Source organism: Struthio camelus, chromosome 15 (assembly GCF_040807025.1).
Source record: "Struthio camelus isolate bStrCam1 chromosome 15, bStrCam1.hap1, whole genome shotgun sequence".
Classification (NCBI taxonomy): domain Eukaryota; kingdom Metazoa; phylum Chordata; class Aves; order Struthioniformes; family Struthionidae; genus Struthio; species Struthio camelus.
The window spans coordinates 8,525,806-8,544,805 of NC_090956.1; the positions used below are offsets into that span (position 1 = coordinate 8,525,806).

Below are 19,000 nucleotides of genomic sequence, written 5' to 3' on the forward strand. Positions count from 1 at the left end.
AGCCCCACATACAGCACATAATATATGTTATTTAACATTTTTTAAAGTATCACACTGGTCTTGCATATTATGGTAAAGTGGAAAGCTAGCTACTACAAACATCAGCTTAGTTAAACAAACAAACAAACATACCACCGTTATAGAAACATATCTATCTATGAATCCTGGACACAAAGAAAAGGCACCTGGTTCAGAGAAATACAGAAGAGATTAAGAATCAAAAAAGAAGAATTGGAGCATAATTGATGTAGGATCATACAACAGCAATAACGCTAGGACTGTAGGTGCTAAAAGAGAGCAAATCATACAATCCAATGGTGCAAACCAAACACACACACAGAGCTGTACTACCTTTATTATTCAGACTGCTGGATATTTCATTTCTATTAAAAAATCTTTTAGTGATATCCTAAAATTATATACAACTTAAATCTATCAGAATATGCCACTCCTTTTCTGTACACAGCTCTAAAATATTCTCTATTAACTGGTAACTCACGGACTTTCCAAAGAGCTTCCTACTTTACAGTCACACAAGAACATTCGAAAAACATGCTGTGAAAATTCTGAATACTATTACTGTATTTAACTGCCAGGTAGTGCAACTAGACAGACAGCATAGAAAGAATGCAGTAATAAACCAATGCATTAGATCAGATCATTCAGTGAAAGAGAAAAGTAAGCTTATTTTACAGTCTAGCACTATAATTTTTTGCCCATTTCATTAAACGTGATTTATTTATTTAAATCCAGCAGAGGCTTTTTACTTTTAAGAGATGAAAGAACCTCAACAGAGGATATAATGTGCAATCTGTGAGCAATTCCAGGACAAGCAGTAAAATTGCTGTTACTATTTTTCTTCTATTCTGAGCTGCAAGAATATTCTTTCTTCTTTTCTTGCTCAGATAACAATTGCATGCCACCGCAGGGAGAACAGATATGACAGCCTAAGCAAAAATGACAACATTATGCAAACAGCCTGCTCTTTCCTTTGCGACATAACAGCATTCCAGCGTGGCACTCTACTCTAGCATACATGCCACTGAGGTAAGAACTTTCTCGAGGTCAGTCTTCCACACCATGCAGGTAAATCCGTAAAAATAATCCCTGCAACATCTACCATTTCCTGGGCAAACATCAACGCAATCTTCTCAACATTGCTTTCATCTCAGTTTCAGAACATAGCAAGTAAATAGATTAAATTTTCCACAGATCTTTCCCAAAAGAGTAAAAATGAATAAGCCACATAAATTACATTATAGTTCAGCACTTCAGTACCACAACAGTGAGAGATAAAATACAATCTGCAAGAAGATAAAATGCTGTCTGCATAAACCTCATTAGCTAGAGCATCCAAAATTGTGCAAGTTAACTAACAGACTTGATTTCTTAAAATACATTTCTGTAAAACAGCCTCAAATTGTTTTAAGTTCAACATGTTACAAGTGAAAAAGCCAGAGCAAGGAGGAGATAGAGAACACTGACTCAGTACTTCCAAGTTTTACAGCTAAAGCAGAACAATCACAGCCTTCATTATGGTTCAATACAATAGAAAATTAACTCAGAGATGAGCTTGAACCTTAAAGAAGCTACTGTTCAGTATGTTACATACACACAGTATTTTCCTAAGCTGACAAAAGTAAAATAAAACAATCCTGAGTGCTACTCGGAGGTGAAATTGATTTAACCACACAAACATACCATGACTTCTATCTGCAAATGTGCTAACAATTAACTAAGCACATGCACATAGCAATCACTGGATACAAAAGATTTTTTCAGCTACAACTAAAACCACACAAAAATGATCATCCACAAGACTTACTTCTACAAATACGTTTGTCCTTTTAGCCATAAGAATTCATAAACCTCTTCGTTCATCCTCTCTTTCTATTAGATTTCTCCATTTTGCATGTTCAGCATGCTATTACTAAACAAAATAATGTGACGCAGGATTCCTTTTATTTTGCTATTCTGTTACTTAACATATTAGCTAACGTCTTCTCTGACTGTTTGTTTCAGAGCAGTGCTAGTATCCATAATACTCACATGTCAAGTGCTTTCAATGAAAATCTTAAGTCTATCAACCAAAGACTGATCAAAAAAAAAAACATACAAAAATTTTTCTACTTTTATGTGAAGAAAAAAAAAAAAAGGCTTCAGTGAAGAATGTAGTGCCTTATTATGGATGTTAGAAATTATTATCACCCAGCAGTATTCCTTTTTTTTTTCTACATGGTACAGGCAGTGCATCTATTGCAATATCACTGTAAAAACATTTATTACAATCCCAAGCCTACCCTCTAGTGAGCAGTGGGAGTAAATCACTTCATGAAAGTGACAAAATTATTGAATCATTTATCTCTTGACTCCCTGAAGTGTATAGAAGTACCCCCAAATTGCAACTAGTTTTTGTGCTAATACGTGAATCACCAAAGTAGTAGAAGTATGCATCAATATTATGTATTTCTTCAAAAAAGTCATTTAGTTCACCATGGGAATACCTCCAGTTTGTTGAAATACCTATTTTAGGATGTTTCTTGTTGTTTATTTCCTAGTGGCAGGTGGGTATAACAGAGAGTCCAATTAGTCTTTCTGTTCATGTCACACAAGAGTCCATGTGAGGAGAAAAAATAAATACATACATACATAAAAATCAGCTATAAGAAAAGAAAATGTGGTACCAGACATTCCCTGTTGTATAAAGCTCTTCTGCTTTGCAGATGGATAAATAATGGTTTTGTTTCAAACAAATCCAGTTTTTCAGTACTTCCAACTAGAGAATACCTTTGCAAGATAAGACATGTTGGTCTAAAACACCTTACTGTTTACCTAAAAAGAATAGGAAGTTCATCTCCTCATTGTAATGGCGATGTTCACAGAAGACCATGACACTTTTCAGACTGCATTTCAGTCGAGGAACCTTGCTTCCTCCGTCCCCAGTACTGCGACAGATTTTAGACTGGTATATGTATTCAGATGAACACGTTAATTCGAAGCCTTGAACACTTGAAAAATGACTACCTGAATCTATCCAACCACATGAATACAATTTAGAAACCTCAAGTTCTCACTGCTTTCAGTGAAAGAACAAACAAGGAGCACCACCTTCCTGGCAGTGAGGCAGGTCTGACCTGAAGAAATCTCTTGATGGTTCTTTAAGTAATTAGATAAAAGCATAGCTTTTCTGTATTTGCCTAAATCTTTTTGAGTAAATGCTGTAACATCACTTCTCATGAAGCACCACAAAAAAAAGAACACATAAAACAAAAACACAAACAAAAAAAACACCACACACACCAAATTAAGACTTTTTTGAAATGAAACTTCTGCTGCATTGGCAGAAAATAGTTCTATTCAGTTCAAAGTAATTAGTGATTAATGCTTCTTTAGCATCAGCAATAGCTAATTTGCAAGATTTGAAACATTATCCTGACCACAGACATGGCCTGATTACTCTTAAGAAAACTCAGGACCCAAGGATCTCCAAATAAAGAGCCAAGATACCCATCAAGAAAGATGCCACATAGCACTGTACATTAATTTTATTCTGCAGAGTAGTTCAAATCCCTTGTACACATGCTACTAAAGAAGAACTAAGCATTCTCCAAGACATGTCCTGCTCTGTACTTTCCCAAAGTTCTTTTTAATCTCAAAGGAACTGTTAGACAGCACTAGAAAAATAAGAAAAATCTCTGTGACAATTAAGAAAATAGTTCAGAGAAATATGAAGCAAAACTTGTGGTTTATCAATCAGTTTTAGAAACCCAAGACTACAAAGACCAGACCAAGGTCAATTATCATGACACTAACTCCAACCTCTTCATCTGGATTTTCTGGATGACATCCTGTTATCTAAAAATTAAAACAGAAGTACAGAAAGACCTACCCTAGTGATGCTATGCTTTTCGCTTGAGAGAAGAAAAGTTCCTTTTAAAAGTTGGAAATGAATAACAGCTCTTTGTCCTGCCCTCTCCCCCCACTTCCAGGAGGGGCAAGATCTTCCAGAAGATATTTAACTTCCTTCTGATTACAAAGATGCTATTCAGAGAAAAGAATTCATTGTGCTGGGTGCCAAAACTTCCCAGAGACTTATCTTGCCCTTTCAAAGGTATATTGTGGAAGGATCCACCAGAATTCAATTTGGGCAAAGAGAGGGTTAGAAAAAAGCACAGATCCAAACTCTAAACTCCACCATCTGCCCAGAAAAGAACAACTGGGGCAATTTTTTTTCCTCCGTTCACTGCTGAGTGAGTTCTCTAAAAGGGATTTGCCTATTCTTTGATGTCAAAGGTTTAGCAGAAAAGGAGAGAAGGAACAAAGAACTATGTATCTGAAGTTCCAGAAAACATTATTTTCAAAGTAAAATTTGTTTTTAAAATACATAATTTTAGCATGGAAAAAGCTGACTGAGCAAAGCTCTGGTGGTCAAGTGTGCTGCAAAGAATTTAGAAACTAAGTAATGGTGTGACAGTCCCTAATGGCTCCAAACTTTCCTTTCTGTAATTTGCAGGAACCCAGATGCATCTCAGATGTTGGTGGAAGAGGTTATGCAACAACACATAGCTGAAAGTGTCTACAAAACATAGCTGTCAACATTAATCTGGAAATAACTGAAGAAAACAATTTACTCCAATACAGCTCCTCAGCTTGGATACTCTTGCAAAACTGAAGAAAACATTTTACTCCAATACAGCTCCTCAGCTTGGATACTCTTGCAACAGAAGGCAACCACTGCAATTATCTCTCCATCATCCCAATACAACCGATACTCAGAATCGGAAGCTCAAACAAACATGAAAGTTCTAGTGTTACAAAAGAGCAGAGTGAGCATGATTTACAAATTGTTTTACATAATGTTAATACAGTCTTTGTTATGTTCAGTAAGGTAATTACAGCTCTCTTTAGTTATGTACTTTTTACTGTTATTGTAAAATTAATCAAAAACTTGTTTACTTTCTGCATAATGAATTATAAAACTGTACAAGAAGATGATCAGCTTAACTTCATCTGTTTTCCCACACCTCATTTGTGAATTAAACACTGAGTTTAATAGATTAAAGTAAAATCTAATCTAGTACTAAGTAAAATAATTATTTTAATCTGGTAGCCATTCATGTTTCATCATAATTGAAAAATAAAATGTGAAATCTTCAGTGAAAGAGGCAGAGAATAATTATGTATTATTATATTGAAGTTTTCTAGGCAACGCTTTGCAATGACTTTACATGATTTTTCTTTGTTATTTTTTATGCTGATCCACATAATCCTTTATAAGTGTTGTGATTAGATACCAAACGTGGACATTTTAAATGCCATTTATAAAGATATGCAGAAAAGTATATAACAACACAACAGCATGTAGAAATTGAAAAAAACCTATCAGTGCTTTTTTTTTTTTTTAATTAAAAATTAGAATCGAGCTGTAATTAAGTTTTCAAAAATGGTTCTCTAGACACGTTTTGAAACCTTATTCTAAATTTTGCAGACTTGAGTTGGAAGACTAAATAAAAGATTAGGCTAACTTTGCAACTCATGAAACCCTAGGTCTCCCTAACACTCATATCTCAAGGGAAAAAAACCGCAGAGAAACCATGACAGACCAAAAAATAACTCAAAACCAACCAGAAACCCAGCACATCAACAACATACATAGCACTGAAAAAGTGCCCAGACTGTTACTGCAATGTACAGACATGTAAATCATTAGTACAAATGAAAAATAAGTCCAGATGTATTTTGTTTTCCTATAAACTTCAGTCAAAGGCACACAAAACGTTTCAACTACCACCTCCTTCCCTAGTAGCCTTCATCCATTAAATTTAATCATATGGTCCAGGACTTTCATTAGCCGCTGTCATACAACTGCTGGTGCCTCAAAGGGCATCATGCAATACATAATATGCACAGGATATGTAGGTCATACCTGTAACTGAGTTACTTTCACAAGAGTCCCATCAGTTCACTATTTTCACAACGTTATCAGTAAAATGCTTGACGGACAGAAAAAAAAAAACAAACAAAAAACCAAACAAAAAACACACAAAGTTTACTTGTCAAACTCCATGAATGCTCAGTAGCTCTGTTGACCTCAAATACTTAAGGCTACCTTAACTTAAAATTATCTTAGAATTCTAAAAAGAATAACTTTTCAATGCAAGATTCACTTTTGCAAAGGAATCACCTTGATGTGGAAAGGTTATGTTTTTCAACAGCTGTGAAAGCTAAGATGAGGGAGTTTTAACTCTTGCCAGGATCATCCAAGTGAGACTCCCAGGAGGGTAAGAAGAAAAGTAGATTCAGAAGAAGACGAAAACCCAGGTCTTCACTGAAATTCTATCTTTCCAGTTAAGAACAACTAAGTAGCTTGAATTCTTCTGTTGAGAAAAAAGTAACTATTCTTTTTTATCTCATTTTACAGTCATCTTTAAGGAAAAACTGATTTAGTGTAGATGGGAATTTGTACAAAACCCCATAGCCCTGGCAATCCGCAACACTGATGCCAATAAATATCAGCTTCTGTCATATATAGCTGCATGGTCTTAACATTTTTCAGCAAGTATACCAAAAACACATGGTATTGTACAGAGGCTCTTCTTATATTAAATCAACATCAGATATTCATCAAATATGTAACTCCACTAATAAACAGAAGTTGAATGAAGCAAACAAGCTACTTTCCTAAACTGTCTTTTTTATTAGAGCTGATTAAAGTTATTGATTCAATTCACCTAACAATTACGTGAATTTGTGTAATGAGATATTTTAATCGAGCTATCCAAAACACTAAAGTAATACTACTCATCCCAAACAGCCTGTTTTGAAAGACTTCACACAATACTGTTAGTTTGAGTTCCAGGCTGAAAATTTCATTTAAATTCTGTCATCCACCATAAAGTGGAGACCATTATTGTCTTCATCTATAGCAGGTAATTCTATGCAAACTGCAGAAATATTATAGTGAACTACTCTAATTTATCTTTAAACACATAGGTAATTTGATTACCGCTAGGGTAATAAATAAACAGTATACTACTAAAGTTTAAACTCATTCTCTATATTGTGGTCTGTTTTTCACTGGTTACTCCAATGAAGAAGAAAGGAATAAACAATATATTCCAGAATGCTTTCATAGGTGAACTTTGGGGGTGGAGGGAAGGTGGAAATTTCTTTGGAGATTAAATGTAAAATTGAAGAATACTTTTTAAAAATTTACCTGTTGTAAATTGTCCTTTTAACTTCTGAAACACAGGATCTTGAGCTGTCGCCTGTGCTCTCCTTGCCAGTGACTCTGAGGCTGCGCTGGAAAACATCGTAGACACATTAGACACATTCTCAAGACCTACTCCAAAAGTGCTGACTAACTTCTTGACAAAATTGAGCGTATGAGGAGTGATTTTGGCATCCGAAACTGCTCCACTTTTCTCAAAGGCAACGGAATAGCACTTCGCCAAGCCCTGCTGCAGTTGTCTAAGAACCTAGGGATAAACAAACAAACAAAAAAATCCATCTATATGTATAATATATAAAAATATACATACAAAAATAACATCCCCTCAGAAACTTTTACTTAAAGCTGTATTATTAAATTAGATCAGAGGGTCAATCTGAATGACAGCACTAATTCTTATTAGCACTGCAAATGAGCAAATTGAACAGCAGAAATACTTCATCATAAAGCAAGCCTTGCTCTCTTAATAGCAGCTAGGTTTTAGATTTTGTGTTTTGTGAAAAATTAGAAAACAACGTGGTAGAAGTGCTATGAAGTCTGTGCTAAGTAGACAGATCAGAGCAGCCTACCACTACGAGAGGCAAATAATAAAAATGGAGTACCACGTCCATCTGCTTTTTGATAGCATTCAAACTTTGGACAATAATCGCCACCTGTCACAGACTACCAGAGCAAGAAGAAAAATAGTATCTCCAAAACTTAGTGTAAGAGCAAAAATTTTCGGTTAATGCAAGCAACAGCTGAAAATCTAACATTAGAGACGTTTAACTTACTAATAATTTTGGGAAGCCTCTGTATTGCTTCCAGAAATAATTAAGATCCTTAAAACTCCAATAAGAACTGCCAGTTATAGGAATACATCAGTTTACTATCAAAATAAACAGTTTTTTTTTTAAATGTTTAAATATTTAAACATTTCTAAAAAAATTAGACATTAAACATTTCTAAGGAAAGTTAGCTGTGACATATTTCTCTCTAATACATACATATGAATTCATATCAAAGCCAAATACCTCCTCATGCCAATTCTCTCTGAACCAGACCATCTGATCTACAATGCCTTCCAGAGAAGACAAAAGCGTTGGATGCAATTCTCGCTGCATATGCATAATTCTGCTGCACCGCCACATTGGTGCAGTGGCTCTAATTGGCCCAGGATCTGAAGCAGAATGGGACTGATTTCCAACTGAACTTGGCTGTTGCTGCCCAGAATCTGGAAAGTGAAAAGAAAAAAAACAAAAGAAAAATAATAAAAAAACAAACTTTGATGACCTTGATACATGACTGCACGAAATAAAATAACTGTTCCAAGAATTTGCTTTATATTTACTCTAAGTGCTAATCATATCTTATCCAATGAAGCACAGAAAATTTAGCTTTTTTGAAAGAAAACTCTGCTCCAAATGGTGTTCAGTGGTACAGACTTCCTGAAGTTAGAGCAAAATAAACACTCTTCAAAAACACAGAAGGTGTAGCTTTAGCTTTTACACTACTGAACTGAGCTCCTGAAGTAATTGACATCTTTTCATATAGGATTCAATTACTTACATTATGCTCATTTTGCCACCCCTCCCCTTTTTTTGGTGAGTTCTCACATGTAACTGAAAGGATGAACGTGCTGATGCCAACAACATGCAAATTGTCTTAGAGTGTATCTTTCAGTATAACTGATCTCTTGCACAACAACTACATCATACAGTGATTACATACAGAGTTTTGGTTGACCAGGTTATGACCCACTGCTTCGCACACCATCACATTTCAATCACCAGAGACCTCCTTTAGCCCACCAACACAGCACTAGTTTGTGGCACAATCAAGAGAAAAATATTTTATCAGCTATTACTGTAGACCTGAATCTGAAGAATTTGGCATAGAACAACTCTGTGGCTGCATGCAAATGTAGTGAAGGAATCAAAAATAAAACACTTTTTAATGAAAATATCTTGCTTTAGTCTTACAGTATGTGAGCATCTCTTCCTCCTCTAAAGGAGCACCCAAAGAAAAATAAGACATTCTTTAAACAGTGCCATTTAAATTTTTATGCAGAAATTTAATGGACTGATTGGCAAGTGAAACAGGCACTTAACTAAACAATGCACTTTGTAACAATTAATAAAGAATAGAAAGGAAAGTTCTTCAAGTCTCTTTCCTGGGATTCCTAAGAGATTATATGGGACAAAGAACAAGTAAATTTGTGGAATTGTTTGACATAGTGATTCTAAAAAGGATTTAGTCCCCAAAAAGTGGTGTGCAAATCCCTCAGTGTTCTCACCACTTCCCATACATTTGCCCAAAACAGAAATTGCTTTTATTTTGTGTTAACTTAGATGCTCATTTTACTTGAAAGTTCCCCACAGGAAGTAATTTTGGAGATGTTAAAGCACAGATTTTTCACAGAAAGCAGTTTCTCTCCCTTGAGCTACATGAGCTAGTCTTTGATTAAATTATTTTAGATGCTTGACCCATTCAAAAGGAAACAGTACAACGTGGTTCATGTTTCCAATCAAAATTGGACAGGAACAGCTTACTTAGAAAACAACGACTCTTTTCTACATTTATAATCCAAAAATTTTCTACCTCTAGAGGGATTTTTAAAGAAAAAATCCAGCAAAGAATGTGTGATTCTCAATAATTAAGGTGACAAGAGACCGAAGTAGATGGCACTCTTCTTGGAAAATATTTTATTCAAGAAATTTCAAGACAGCTGAAGCCATCTGTAGACTCAACCTCACAAAAACAAACAGAATCCAAACAAAGTTTATCAAAAATTTTTCCCTTAGATTCTCTACAAAACATATGAACCTAATCAAGACTATTTTCCCAGTAAAGTCTGGTAGAACACACAATAGTGACTAAGTTACAAAACGGGAACTCCAAGAAGCCCAAACAATTTCACTGTTATCAAGCTCACCACTTTTGTAGCGCTCTCGTTGTTCTATCTTCAAGGTCAAATAAAGGGTCCTGATAGGGAAGTAGACAGCTTGGGGGTATACTCTTCCCACCTATTTGGAGATATACATACATTTGCTATTTTCTCTGTTAATGAAAATCAAGTCAATAGGTGTAGATTCTCCTTGTAAATGAGCACACATCAGTAATAATTAGTTCCTTGTTTTAAATAACAGCTGACGAAAAACTAGGAAATTAAAGACCATTTCAGTAACAGAAACCCAAAGAGGATTAAATGGTGACTCTCTCCACCCAGTTAACGCACCCCTAATTAGGGCTTTCATATCATATTCCCTAATAAATCTGGAAACAATATAAAGCTAGACTATCCAGGCCAGCTCAAAGATCTTAACTCACAGGCATAACAGAAGAAAAATAGACATAATGACCACAATTAGGCCACAATTCCAGCACCCAATACTACATGATAAGAAGGCCCATTAGAGAGTAAATATACTCCACCTAATTGCAGCACTTAATGTAAGCAGATACCAATTTAACCAAAAGCTTCTATTTAAAAAAAAAAAAAAACACAAGAAAACCCACCTCCTTTAAAATCTACAAATCTCAGTATCTATTAAAGGAAAGAAACAATATATCTAAGTACTACTGATGATAAGAGCCCATCTTATGACATGACAAGAGACTTCTTTAGACACAATTTTATTAAATCATGTATTGTTCTTGCATCCAAATGCATATGGTAAGTAGTAGAAATTTTGTAATGGCAATTCACTGCTCAGTAATATGATACTCATGACAGATTGCTAACATGACATATTTATGGTTCATGCCATCAATCAAAAATAAAAATCAGGTTCTACCACTTCTGCAAACCTATGGTTTCAAATCAGTAAAACACACACAAAATCTGTTTTTCTTTTAATTGTATACTCCTTCTATGAACCCAAAGATTAAAGGCAAGATTATCAAAACTATCTGTGGTATTTATGAGTCTAAGCTCTAACTATAGTAGGACTTCTGAATAGGCACTCACTTCTGAAAATTTTACACAGAAGAGCTTACCAAATAAGAAGTCTCTATAACTCACTGGAATAGGTTTTCTCTATCTGCTGTCAGGAGACATTTGAGCGCACTGGCGTTGCAAGACAACACCAAGCTATATCAATTAGATGTCTTGCTTTAATTACTTTGCTTTGTCAAGCTGCTTAAGTGCATGGCCTCTTCAAAATTTCACTTTGATTTTACAGAGCGAGACCAAATATATATACATACGCACGCATATATATATACGCTTATGTACACAAGCATCAATGCTCGTGTAAGCACATATGGGCATATTCTCTCTCTATGAGAATACACATTCTCTTTTTGGAGCTCTGAAGAGTATGGGTAAGGGAGAAGTATGAAAGGAGCTGGACATCTCAAAAATCTAGGGTGGAAGAAAGGAAGGAATAATACTGGGACAGAAATTCCGAACAACAGTTTTCCTTTACCAGTTTTCAGGGAACAGTGGAGCGCTGTAGACAGAAGAGACCTAGGTTAAAGGCTGTTGGGTGAACTTCATATATTCACCTGCGTGTTAACAGGACAGCTTCATATGTTCACCTGCATGTTAATAGGACTTCACAATTGTTTTAGGCTAACCTGAGTGAACAAACATATCAAAAGGCTTCCAGGGTTTGTGCATGCTAAAAACAGCTTGAGCTAGTCAGCAAACAGGTAGTATCTCTCAAAAGATGAATGCTGAGCCCTTTTCACACTAAGCAGTAACAAAACTATCTAAAAAACATGTCAACAGAAAAACGTCACAGATTTTCCCTCAGTCTAGGTAAGTCCTAAATAGCAACTTTATATTGAAATACAGGTACACTTTCTGTTTCGCTGACTCTGCTTCAGAGCAGACAGGAGAAGGCAGTAAAATCTTAAAATCCCAAAGCAAGATTAATCAAAGCTCATCTGTCAGGTTGGAGGCACAAATCCAGGAAGTCAGATTCTTCATCTAACTCCCTAAACCTTATCCTTACTCTTCTAATCACTTGACGTACTACACTCAGCATGAAAATGAACAGAGCCTCTGTAAAGCTTCCTGAGGGTGACAGCCAGAACACTCTTTTTAAAATTACGTCTAATAAAAACCAAAGCACTAATAAAACAAGTTTCTCCGTTTAGTCACAAGAGCAAAAAATTCTTTATCCCTACTCCTACATTACAAGCATTTAACTCTACATTTCCAAACGCATATGCATACCATAAAGTTCACAACATACCATAAATAAATTTCAGGCGGGAAGCTATAAGTTTCATGCCCATATGGCATATAGTTTCACTGGATTTAATCTCGTCAAGTAACACTCACTTTGAAAGTAACAATATTCTGCTTATAGAGAGAAATTAACACATACATTTGTTCGCTCAGCAACAGTTACAAATAATAGCATTTTTAAAACTTAGATCGTCTCAATTTGCTTTTAAAAATATTTATATCTCACCTTTAAAACAAAGATTATGGACACTACAGAACTAGTAACAATCTTCCGTACCTACCTGACTAATGAGGTTGAGAAGTAGCTTTCCCTCAGAGCCAACCAAGCACGTCAGCAGCTGAGGAATCCAGGCCAGCCACTGAATAGGCGGGACGCCAATACAGTACTTGTCTACTGCATCTGCTAATGTGTTCTTATCATCATCGAAGCTCAGGAGCCAAAGAACCTAAAAGACAGTTTTAAGAGGACATCTCAGGGCTTAAACAAATTCAAAATGCGTCATTTGGGTTATGCAGAAAACATTGACATTTTATTAATATGATACTGTTTTATCTGGAATCCTTGTAAGCATCAAAGCTTGCTTGGATACAAGAAGTTGTACTCATCATACCTTGCCAATGTCCTTTTCTTTCTCCTAGAAAGGATATTAAAGGATATTAAGAATACGTGCAAGTGTACTGCAAAGCTAAGAAACAAGAAGGAAAAAAGCCAGCGAAGTTGACTGCATCCCACAAATTCTTCGGTTTTTTGGAAAACAAAGACTTGTTACAGAACACAAAATAAACTTTCCGGGTAAGTTAACTTTGATGCAAAAACTTGAATGTTTGGGTTTTTTTATTATTATTAACTGTGCAAGCCTAATGAAACTTTTTCGTATGTGAACTTAAATTCAAACATATTATGCACTATTTGTCTTAAGCACTCAGAAACAACTGAAGTAGAACTTGGGAATTCGACAACATAACACTAACAGTTAGCAGGAGAACACAAATGTAGTAACGGTGTTTGTCTCACGTAATAAAAATAAAAATAGCACAGGGAATTTCAGAAAATTAAGCATTCACTTTGTTAGAAGATTGCTTGGGAGAATAAAGATTAAATTAATTACAGCTGACGTTGCAGCTAGAGCAATCCACGGTTCCTATCACTGATGGAGTCAGAGGGACATCCCTTTAAGTCGACCCCAAGTAAGTAGCTGGAAGAGGTGGTCTACACAGACCCGAAATGCAAAAGTAGAACAAGTGCTGTTAATTCTATGGTTTTGATTTTGCTAAATATTTGACTAAATTAAAAAGCAGAAGTAAGGAACACAAGAAGGCTTATATGAAGTTAAAAATCACTTATAATTATGTAAAACCAGCTAGGGAGAATAATAAACTTCAGAGTGCTAAGCAGTCATTAAAAATATTTTCTGTGTTTGTTTCACGTTCAAAACAGAATGACTTTCACAGTCTGTCAATAGTTTTTAAGTTTTCTTCATGAGGAATATTAAATGCACCCAAACTGAGACATACATAATGCAAAGAACTTCCACTGAAATTTTGTGGAAATAGTTAAAACTTACAGAAAAAAGCCTGTTTTGAATAAAACGCAATATCGAGGTAAAAGTTAATATGAACATCCATACCAATGATAAACACATATGAACTCATGATACTTTTTAAAGCACCAAATCATGCCTTTCTTCAGATTTCTCACTGCATCATGTAGTAGAAATGCTGGACATAACAAATTTTCTCCCTTTCTCCCACTGAGAAAGAGGATCCACATCTAAAAAATCAGATATCCTGATGAAGCAGGAAAATCCATGATAAACTACATGTAATGAACCCCTACTGTAACCACATGTAATCTTTCAGCCTAAATTAAAGTTTTCAGTCAGTAACTGAGCTTTCTCAAATTGCACAACTTGGGGCATATCAACACAATTCCAGCCTCTTCTGAAGAGGTGGAGCTCCAATTTTTTTTTTTTTTTTTAAAACATCTAGATCTTACCTTTGCTAAATATTTTCTCGATTTGCTCTCATTCTGATGACGACATGCATGCAGGTAGCAAGTAATAGCAGACACACCCAGGTGGAGCTGACGTTCTTTCACAAAGATATTCTCCAAGTAATCACCCCACATGGCCCATGCTTTCACTAGCACATCATGCATCTGCACAGCTGCAGAAAAAGCTTTGTTTGCTTCTTCAGACCTGCATTGCGACAAGTGTGAATATTCATTTCTTATTAATACAAAATTATTACATTATCTAAGAGGCAGAACTCTGATAGGGTGTTCAACCACTTCCCTAATACTGAATGATACCTTTCCACTAAGTTCTCTAGCAAGCCCTTATGGCTGCTTTCCCTAACATTCAGAATCCATGAAAGTAAATGCTTCATAATGGGAACAATTACATAAATGTTTAAGATCTCCAGACATTCCCTAAAAGATTAAAACACCTTCAGCGTCTGGAAATAAAACAATTTTTTTAATCAAGTGCTCAGCTACTACCAATCAAGAATAAACATGATATCCAAGCTTAGTAATGAATCCTATCCTGCCCCTTATCCTCTTATCCCTTGATCTCATGAGCATCTAAGACACCCCAGCCTAAGCTATATCATAATGATATCCCACACGTTTGAATCAGTCACTACAGGAAAGAACGCAGACAGTGTTAGAGTATCAAAGAAATGCTGCTTTTCACTTTCCTGAGAAGTTCTTTCATTTAATGGCAGCTATGTTATAGCTTGTTTCTGTTATCTGTGTTGTTATAACTGACGCAACCTCAGTATGTTTCAATTAAGTAGGTCAAAGAGAAATAACACCACTTTGGAATTCACAAGCAACGTTTCCCTCCCCTGCAAAAAACATGTCAGCTACAACAGGGTCCATTTCCCTATCCTGGCACTGACCAATTTTGCTGTGTTTCAGCATCAGCAGCAAAAACTGCCTAGGATTGCATTGCAATTGCAACCCAAACAAGAAAATAAGTTACTGGAAGAGAAAGAAGGAAGAGTGATAACACAGAAAGAGCAAAAGCAAACATTAAAAATACTTCTCTGCCGAGTAAAACTGGAAGTGAGGTAAAAGCCAAATTAGGAAGATGTCATACTAGCTATTTTTTTGGAGGACTACATCTTACTTAACTGCTTACCCACTCTAGTCATGAAAAATCTACAATCAAAGTAATCTAGAAAAAGTCAATTTCTGATCTCCACAGCTAAAAGGTTTATTTTTCAATGGCAAAAACTGAAGGAATATGAAGGCCAACCATACAGTTCGTGGATTCAGCAAAATCTGTTTTTGGTAACCAAAAGATTATTAGCTTGATAATTCTAAAAGTTTTCTCTAGGTTTCCTCAAAAGCTCCTAGTTTAAGGTTTAGCATGACTCATACCAATGTAAACACAGCCCTTGAATCCATATAACCCTGTGGAATACGCATTAACATTTCAGGCACAAAAACAAAGGATGAGAAAACTCACATATGCATTACTGAATTGAAGGAACTTGTAAATCTTTCTGGGATCCTTATTAGAGAAGTGCTCCACTTTTCTCTTAGAGAATAAGCATTTAGAAAAACAGCACAAGAGTAAAGTACTGCTTGTTTGTCTCATGCTTAAAAATATAAAAATATTATTAGTTTGGAGGATCATGGTCTGCAATGATAAACAAATTAAAATGACTACCTGTTGGGTTAAAATAATAAAAAGGAAAGTAACTTTATCTGTCAAAGTGCATATTAGTTTCTATGTTACATAAGTAGGTTACTTTCTTTCAGTGGCTTTCTGTACCCTCTCTGAGCTCCTGAGGCATGCTACCACAGGAGCAGCCTGATAAATGACTTGGTATCACTACTTCCCTTTCACAACAATAAAGATTTTCCACTAGGTTTTCTTTTCTCCCTCTCTACTATCTATCATTCCTGACACCTGAGATGACTTTTTTAACATGGTTTCTATCACCTTGCTCAGAGAAGGGGCAGCTCAGGGAGGTGCAACACCACAGGTGACCTTTAACTCCCAGGTTGGCCAGCACACAGGCAAGCAGGAGTCACATTCCCAAGGGCTGCACTTCAACCCTTGGCCATTCTTCCTAACTGTATGCACCTGCCGTATTAAAAAATGCCTATATTTATTTTTGGCAAGATTAAGAAACTGTAAATAAATCAGAACCATGTTTTAAATAAAACTCACTACCCGTCCTATCCTGAAGGAATGAATACAGACAGTTTTAGCTATTTACTTTTTCTGCCTGCACTAAAAAAAAAAAACGGGGGGGGGAGGAAGGAAGAGCAGACTCTCTTCTCTTTACACCTCAACTAAAACTAAGCTTATTTGTCGTCACAAAAAAGCCCATTGCACTTTTCATCAACGTAATTACATTCTGTCTATTCAAAATTCTCTCTTGTATCCACAGAAGATATTCATCATTTCCTGACCTAAATTGCTATGTGGAGTTGAAGCGTACAGCTTAAAAGCTGATGGATTTCATTCAGTAAGCGCCTACCCTGTAAGTGGTAAAGGAATGATTCCACCTATACCTAGCATGTAGTAATACTGCCATTAAAAATCATGCATATAAAAAGCCATTGATATCTGAAGGGATTTTAAGGTATCACCAGGCAAAAATTGACTACTGAGATATTTGTTCAGTGGATTAAAGAGAGATCTTCCTCAAAGTAATAAGAAGTTTGTCAGTATAAGGCAAAAACATTAGAAAGCAGGTAGTAGTCTGAAAGCAATGTTTGCACTTCGGTGTTTTTTAATTGCTGTAATGCAAGACATCCCCAATACAAACCACATTAATTGTTCCAATTCAATTATCTGAAATGAGTTTGTGTTGTATTTGCATATTGGATGATACAGCAGATTTGTCTAAGCACTCTGAATTATGCCACGATATCTTCCTACGCCCTGAACAGGTACAGCTTACAAGAAGGACATACACAATGAACAATGAAACAGAAGCCAAAAATTAAAAAAAAAAAAGGCAGCAGACAGACCTAAGCTTACAGACTAATCAGCATTTTTTTTCCTTGGTTTTGCATATGATGTTTACATTGAAAACATACTGAAAGCCACCTCCTTTTATCAACTACACTAAGAAATTACTCAAGCCTTCATCAGGTTGACTAACAAAGCAGTCACCAAACCAGGGAAAACAGTATATTAAGCTGCAAAGCTTTGGGCAAATCCTTTCTTCCTGCCCCTTCCCCCTGCCCCACCTGCTTCTTCCAAAATAAAACATTTTAAAAAGAACTGATGCAACGTTTGCTTTAGCTAGTCTTCCTAAAATACTTAGAAATATTACCAGTCATTACATCTTCAAACTGAAGAGCAACTAAGTGTTACCTGCACTTTTACTTTAACAGTTGTGCCAAATTTTAGGCTGGTATAAAGATACAGAAAAACTTTCTTGCTTAAATATTGTGTTTAAGTATGTCAGCCGCATTTTTCTGAAATGTGAGCTAGTGCCTCTTCCAGCCAACACACTTACTTGTTAATCTGTGCCAAGAACATTCCCTTCAATGCATAGAACTCAGCAGTCATCTCCTTGGTGAAGTACTTCAGATTAGTTGATTCAATAACTTCAAGACCCTGTTAAATAAACCTTAATGAAAAAAAACCTCCAAAATGGAAGTTTCTATCAAAATGAAAGTGCCATAGAAAACAGCCAAAATATCCTCCTGAAATTTAAACAGCATGAATTTTAACTGTTTTTAACTTATGTTCCATTTAATTATCCTTTAAAAAAAAACGTGGACTGAAACCACATTTAAGTTCCTATTGACCTATGCAAAACTATTAGACGTTATAGATAATCCATCATCTGATGAGCTTTGGCATTTCCACCTTAAAGCTGGCTGACCTTATGTCAAGATTTTTTGCTTAGTCACACTTCTTTTTTCCTGTCCATTTAACTCATTCAGTTTCACTTCAGTATGCCAGTATTCATCGCTCATACAATGTAAGTCACTCAAAACCTTTATTTAGATCTTCACTTAGTCTTGTGATAGTATAGTTTCTTTCTTTTGCAAATCATACTTACAAAGTCTGTTCCATTTATTTCTTAAAAGATTTTTAAAATCTATTTCTCCTTTACTCTCATTTGGCTAATTTTTAAAATAATCACAGCAAAGACGACAGTGACTGTCTGCTTTCAACTCTAACAGTGTTACTTAAGACAACTTTATGCACTTACCTACAACGTGACCAACCCAATTCAGACCCCCACCTAGTCAAATCACTGCAAACTGCACATTATGGTCCTGGAAACCCCCCAAGTTATAACAACAGTTTCAGAGATAAAGCTAACGTACCTGCATACACTCATTTTTGCCCATGACTCCTGCCAGCTGAAGGTAACATTTAACTTGCTGGCGAATTTTCTGGAAGCAGTCCACGATGGGCACAGTTGGAATGGTATGAATGCGGCTCAGTATATCCAGAGCTACATTGACCAGCCCTTGCTTTCGTGCTATCTTTCCATACTGGATAATTGCCGAGGCAGAAGCATGAACTCCCAACATAGCATTATTGGAACTAGGATCGTGCTGAGAACTATTCTCATAGGCAGTTACAATGGCTAGAGATGAA

The 19,000-nt window shown here is 35.8% G+C and overlaps 1 protein-coding gene across 7 annotated transcripts in view; it reads right to left on the minus strand.

The window, feature by feature from the left end:
• TRRAP (transformation/transcription domain associated protein) overlaps positions 1 to 19,000 on the minus strand; it is a 102,805-nt gene that overhangs the window by 11,010 nt on the left and 72,795 nt on the right. For all 7 annotated transcript variants that reach the window (XM_068909259.1, XM_068909257.1, XM_068909261.1 and 4 more), the window contains exons 59-65: positions 18,724 to 18,989; positions 17,901 to 18,001; positions 14,407 to 14,608; positions 12,692 to 12,856; positions 10,146 to 10,236; positions 8,245 to 8,444; positions 7,217 to 7,478 (exon numbers count right to left, since the gene is read on the minus strand). In XM_068909259.1, the coding sequence (XP_068765360.1) occupies positions 7,217 to 7,478; positions 8,245 to 8,444; positions 10,146 to 10,236; positions 12,692 to 12,856; positions 14,407 to 14,608; positions 17,901 to 18,001; positions 18,724 to 18,989 (1,287 nt within the window). The remainder of the gene's footprint in view (positions 1 to 7,216; positions 7,479 to 8,244; positions 8,445 to 10,145; positions 10,237 to 12,691; positions 12,857 to 14,406; positions 14,609 to 17,900; positions 18,002 to 18,723; positions 18,990 to 19,000) is intronic.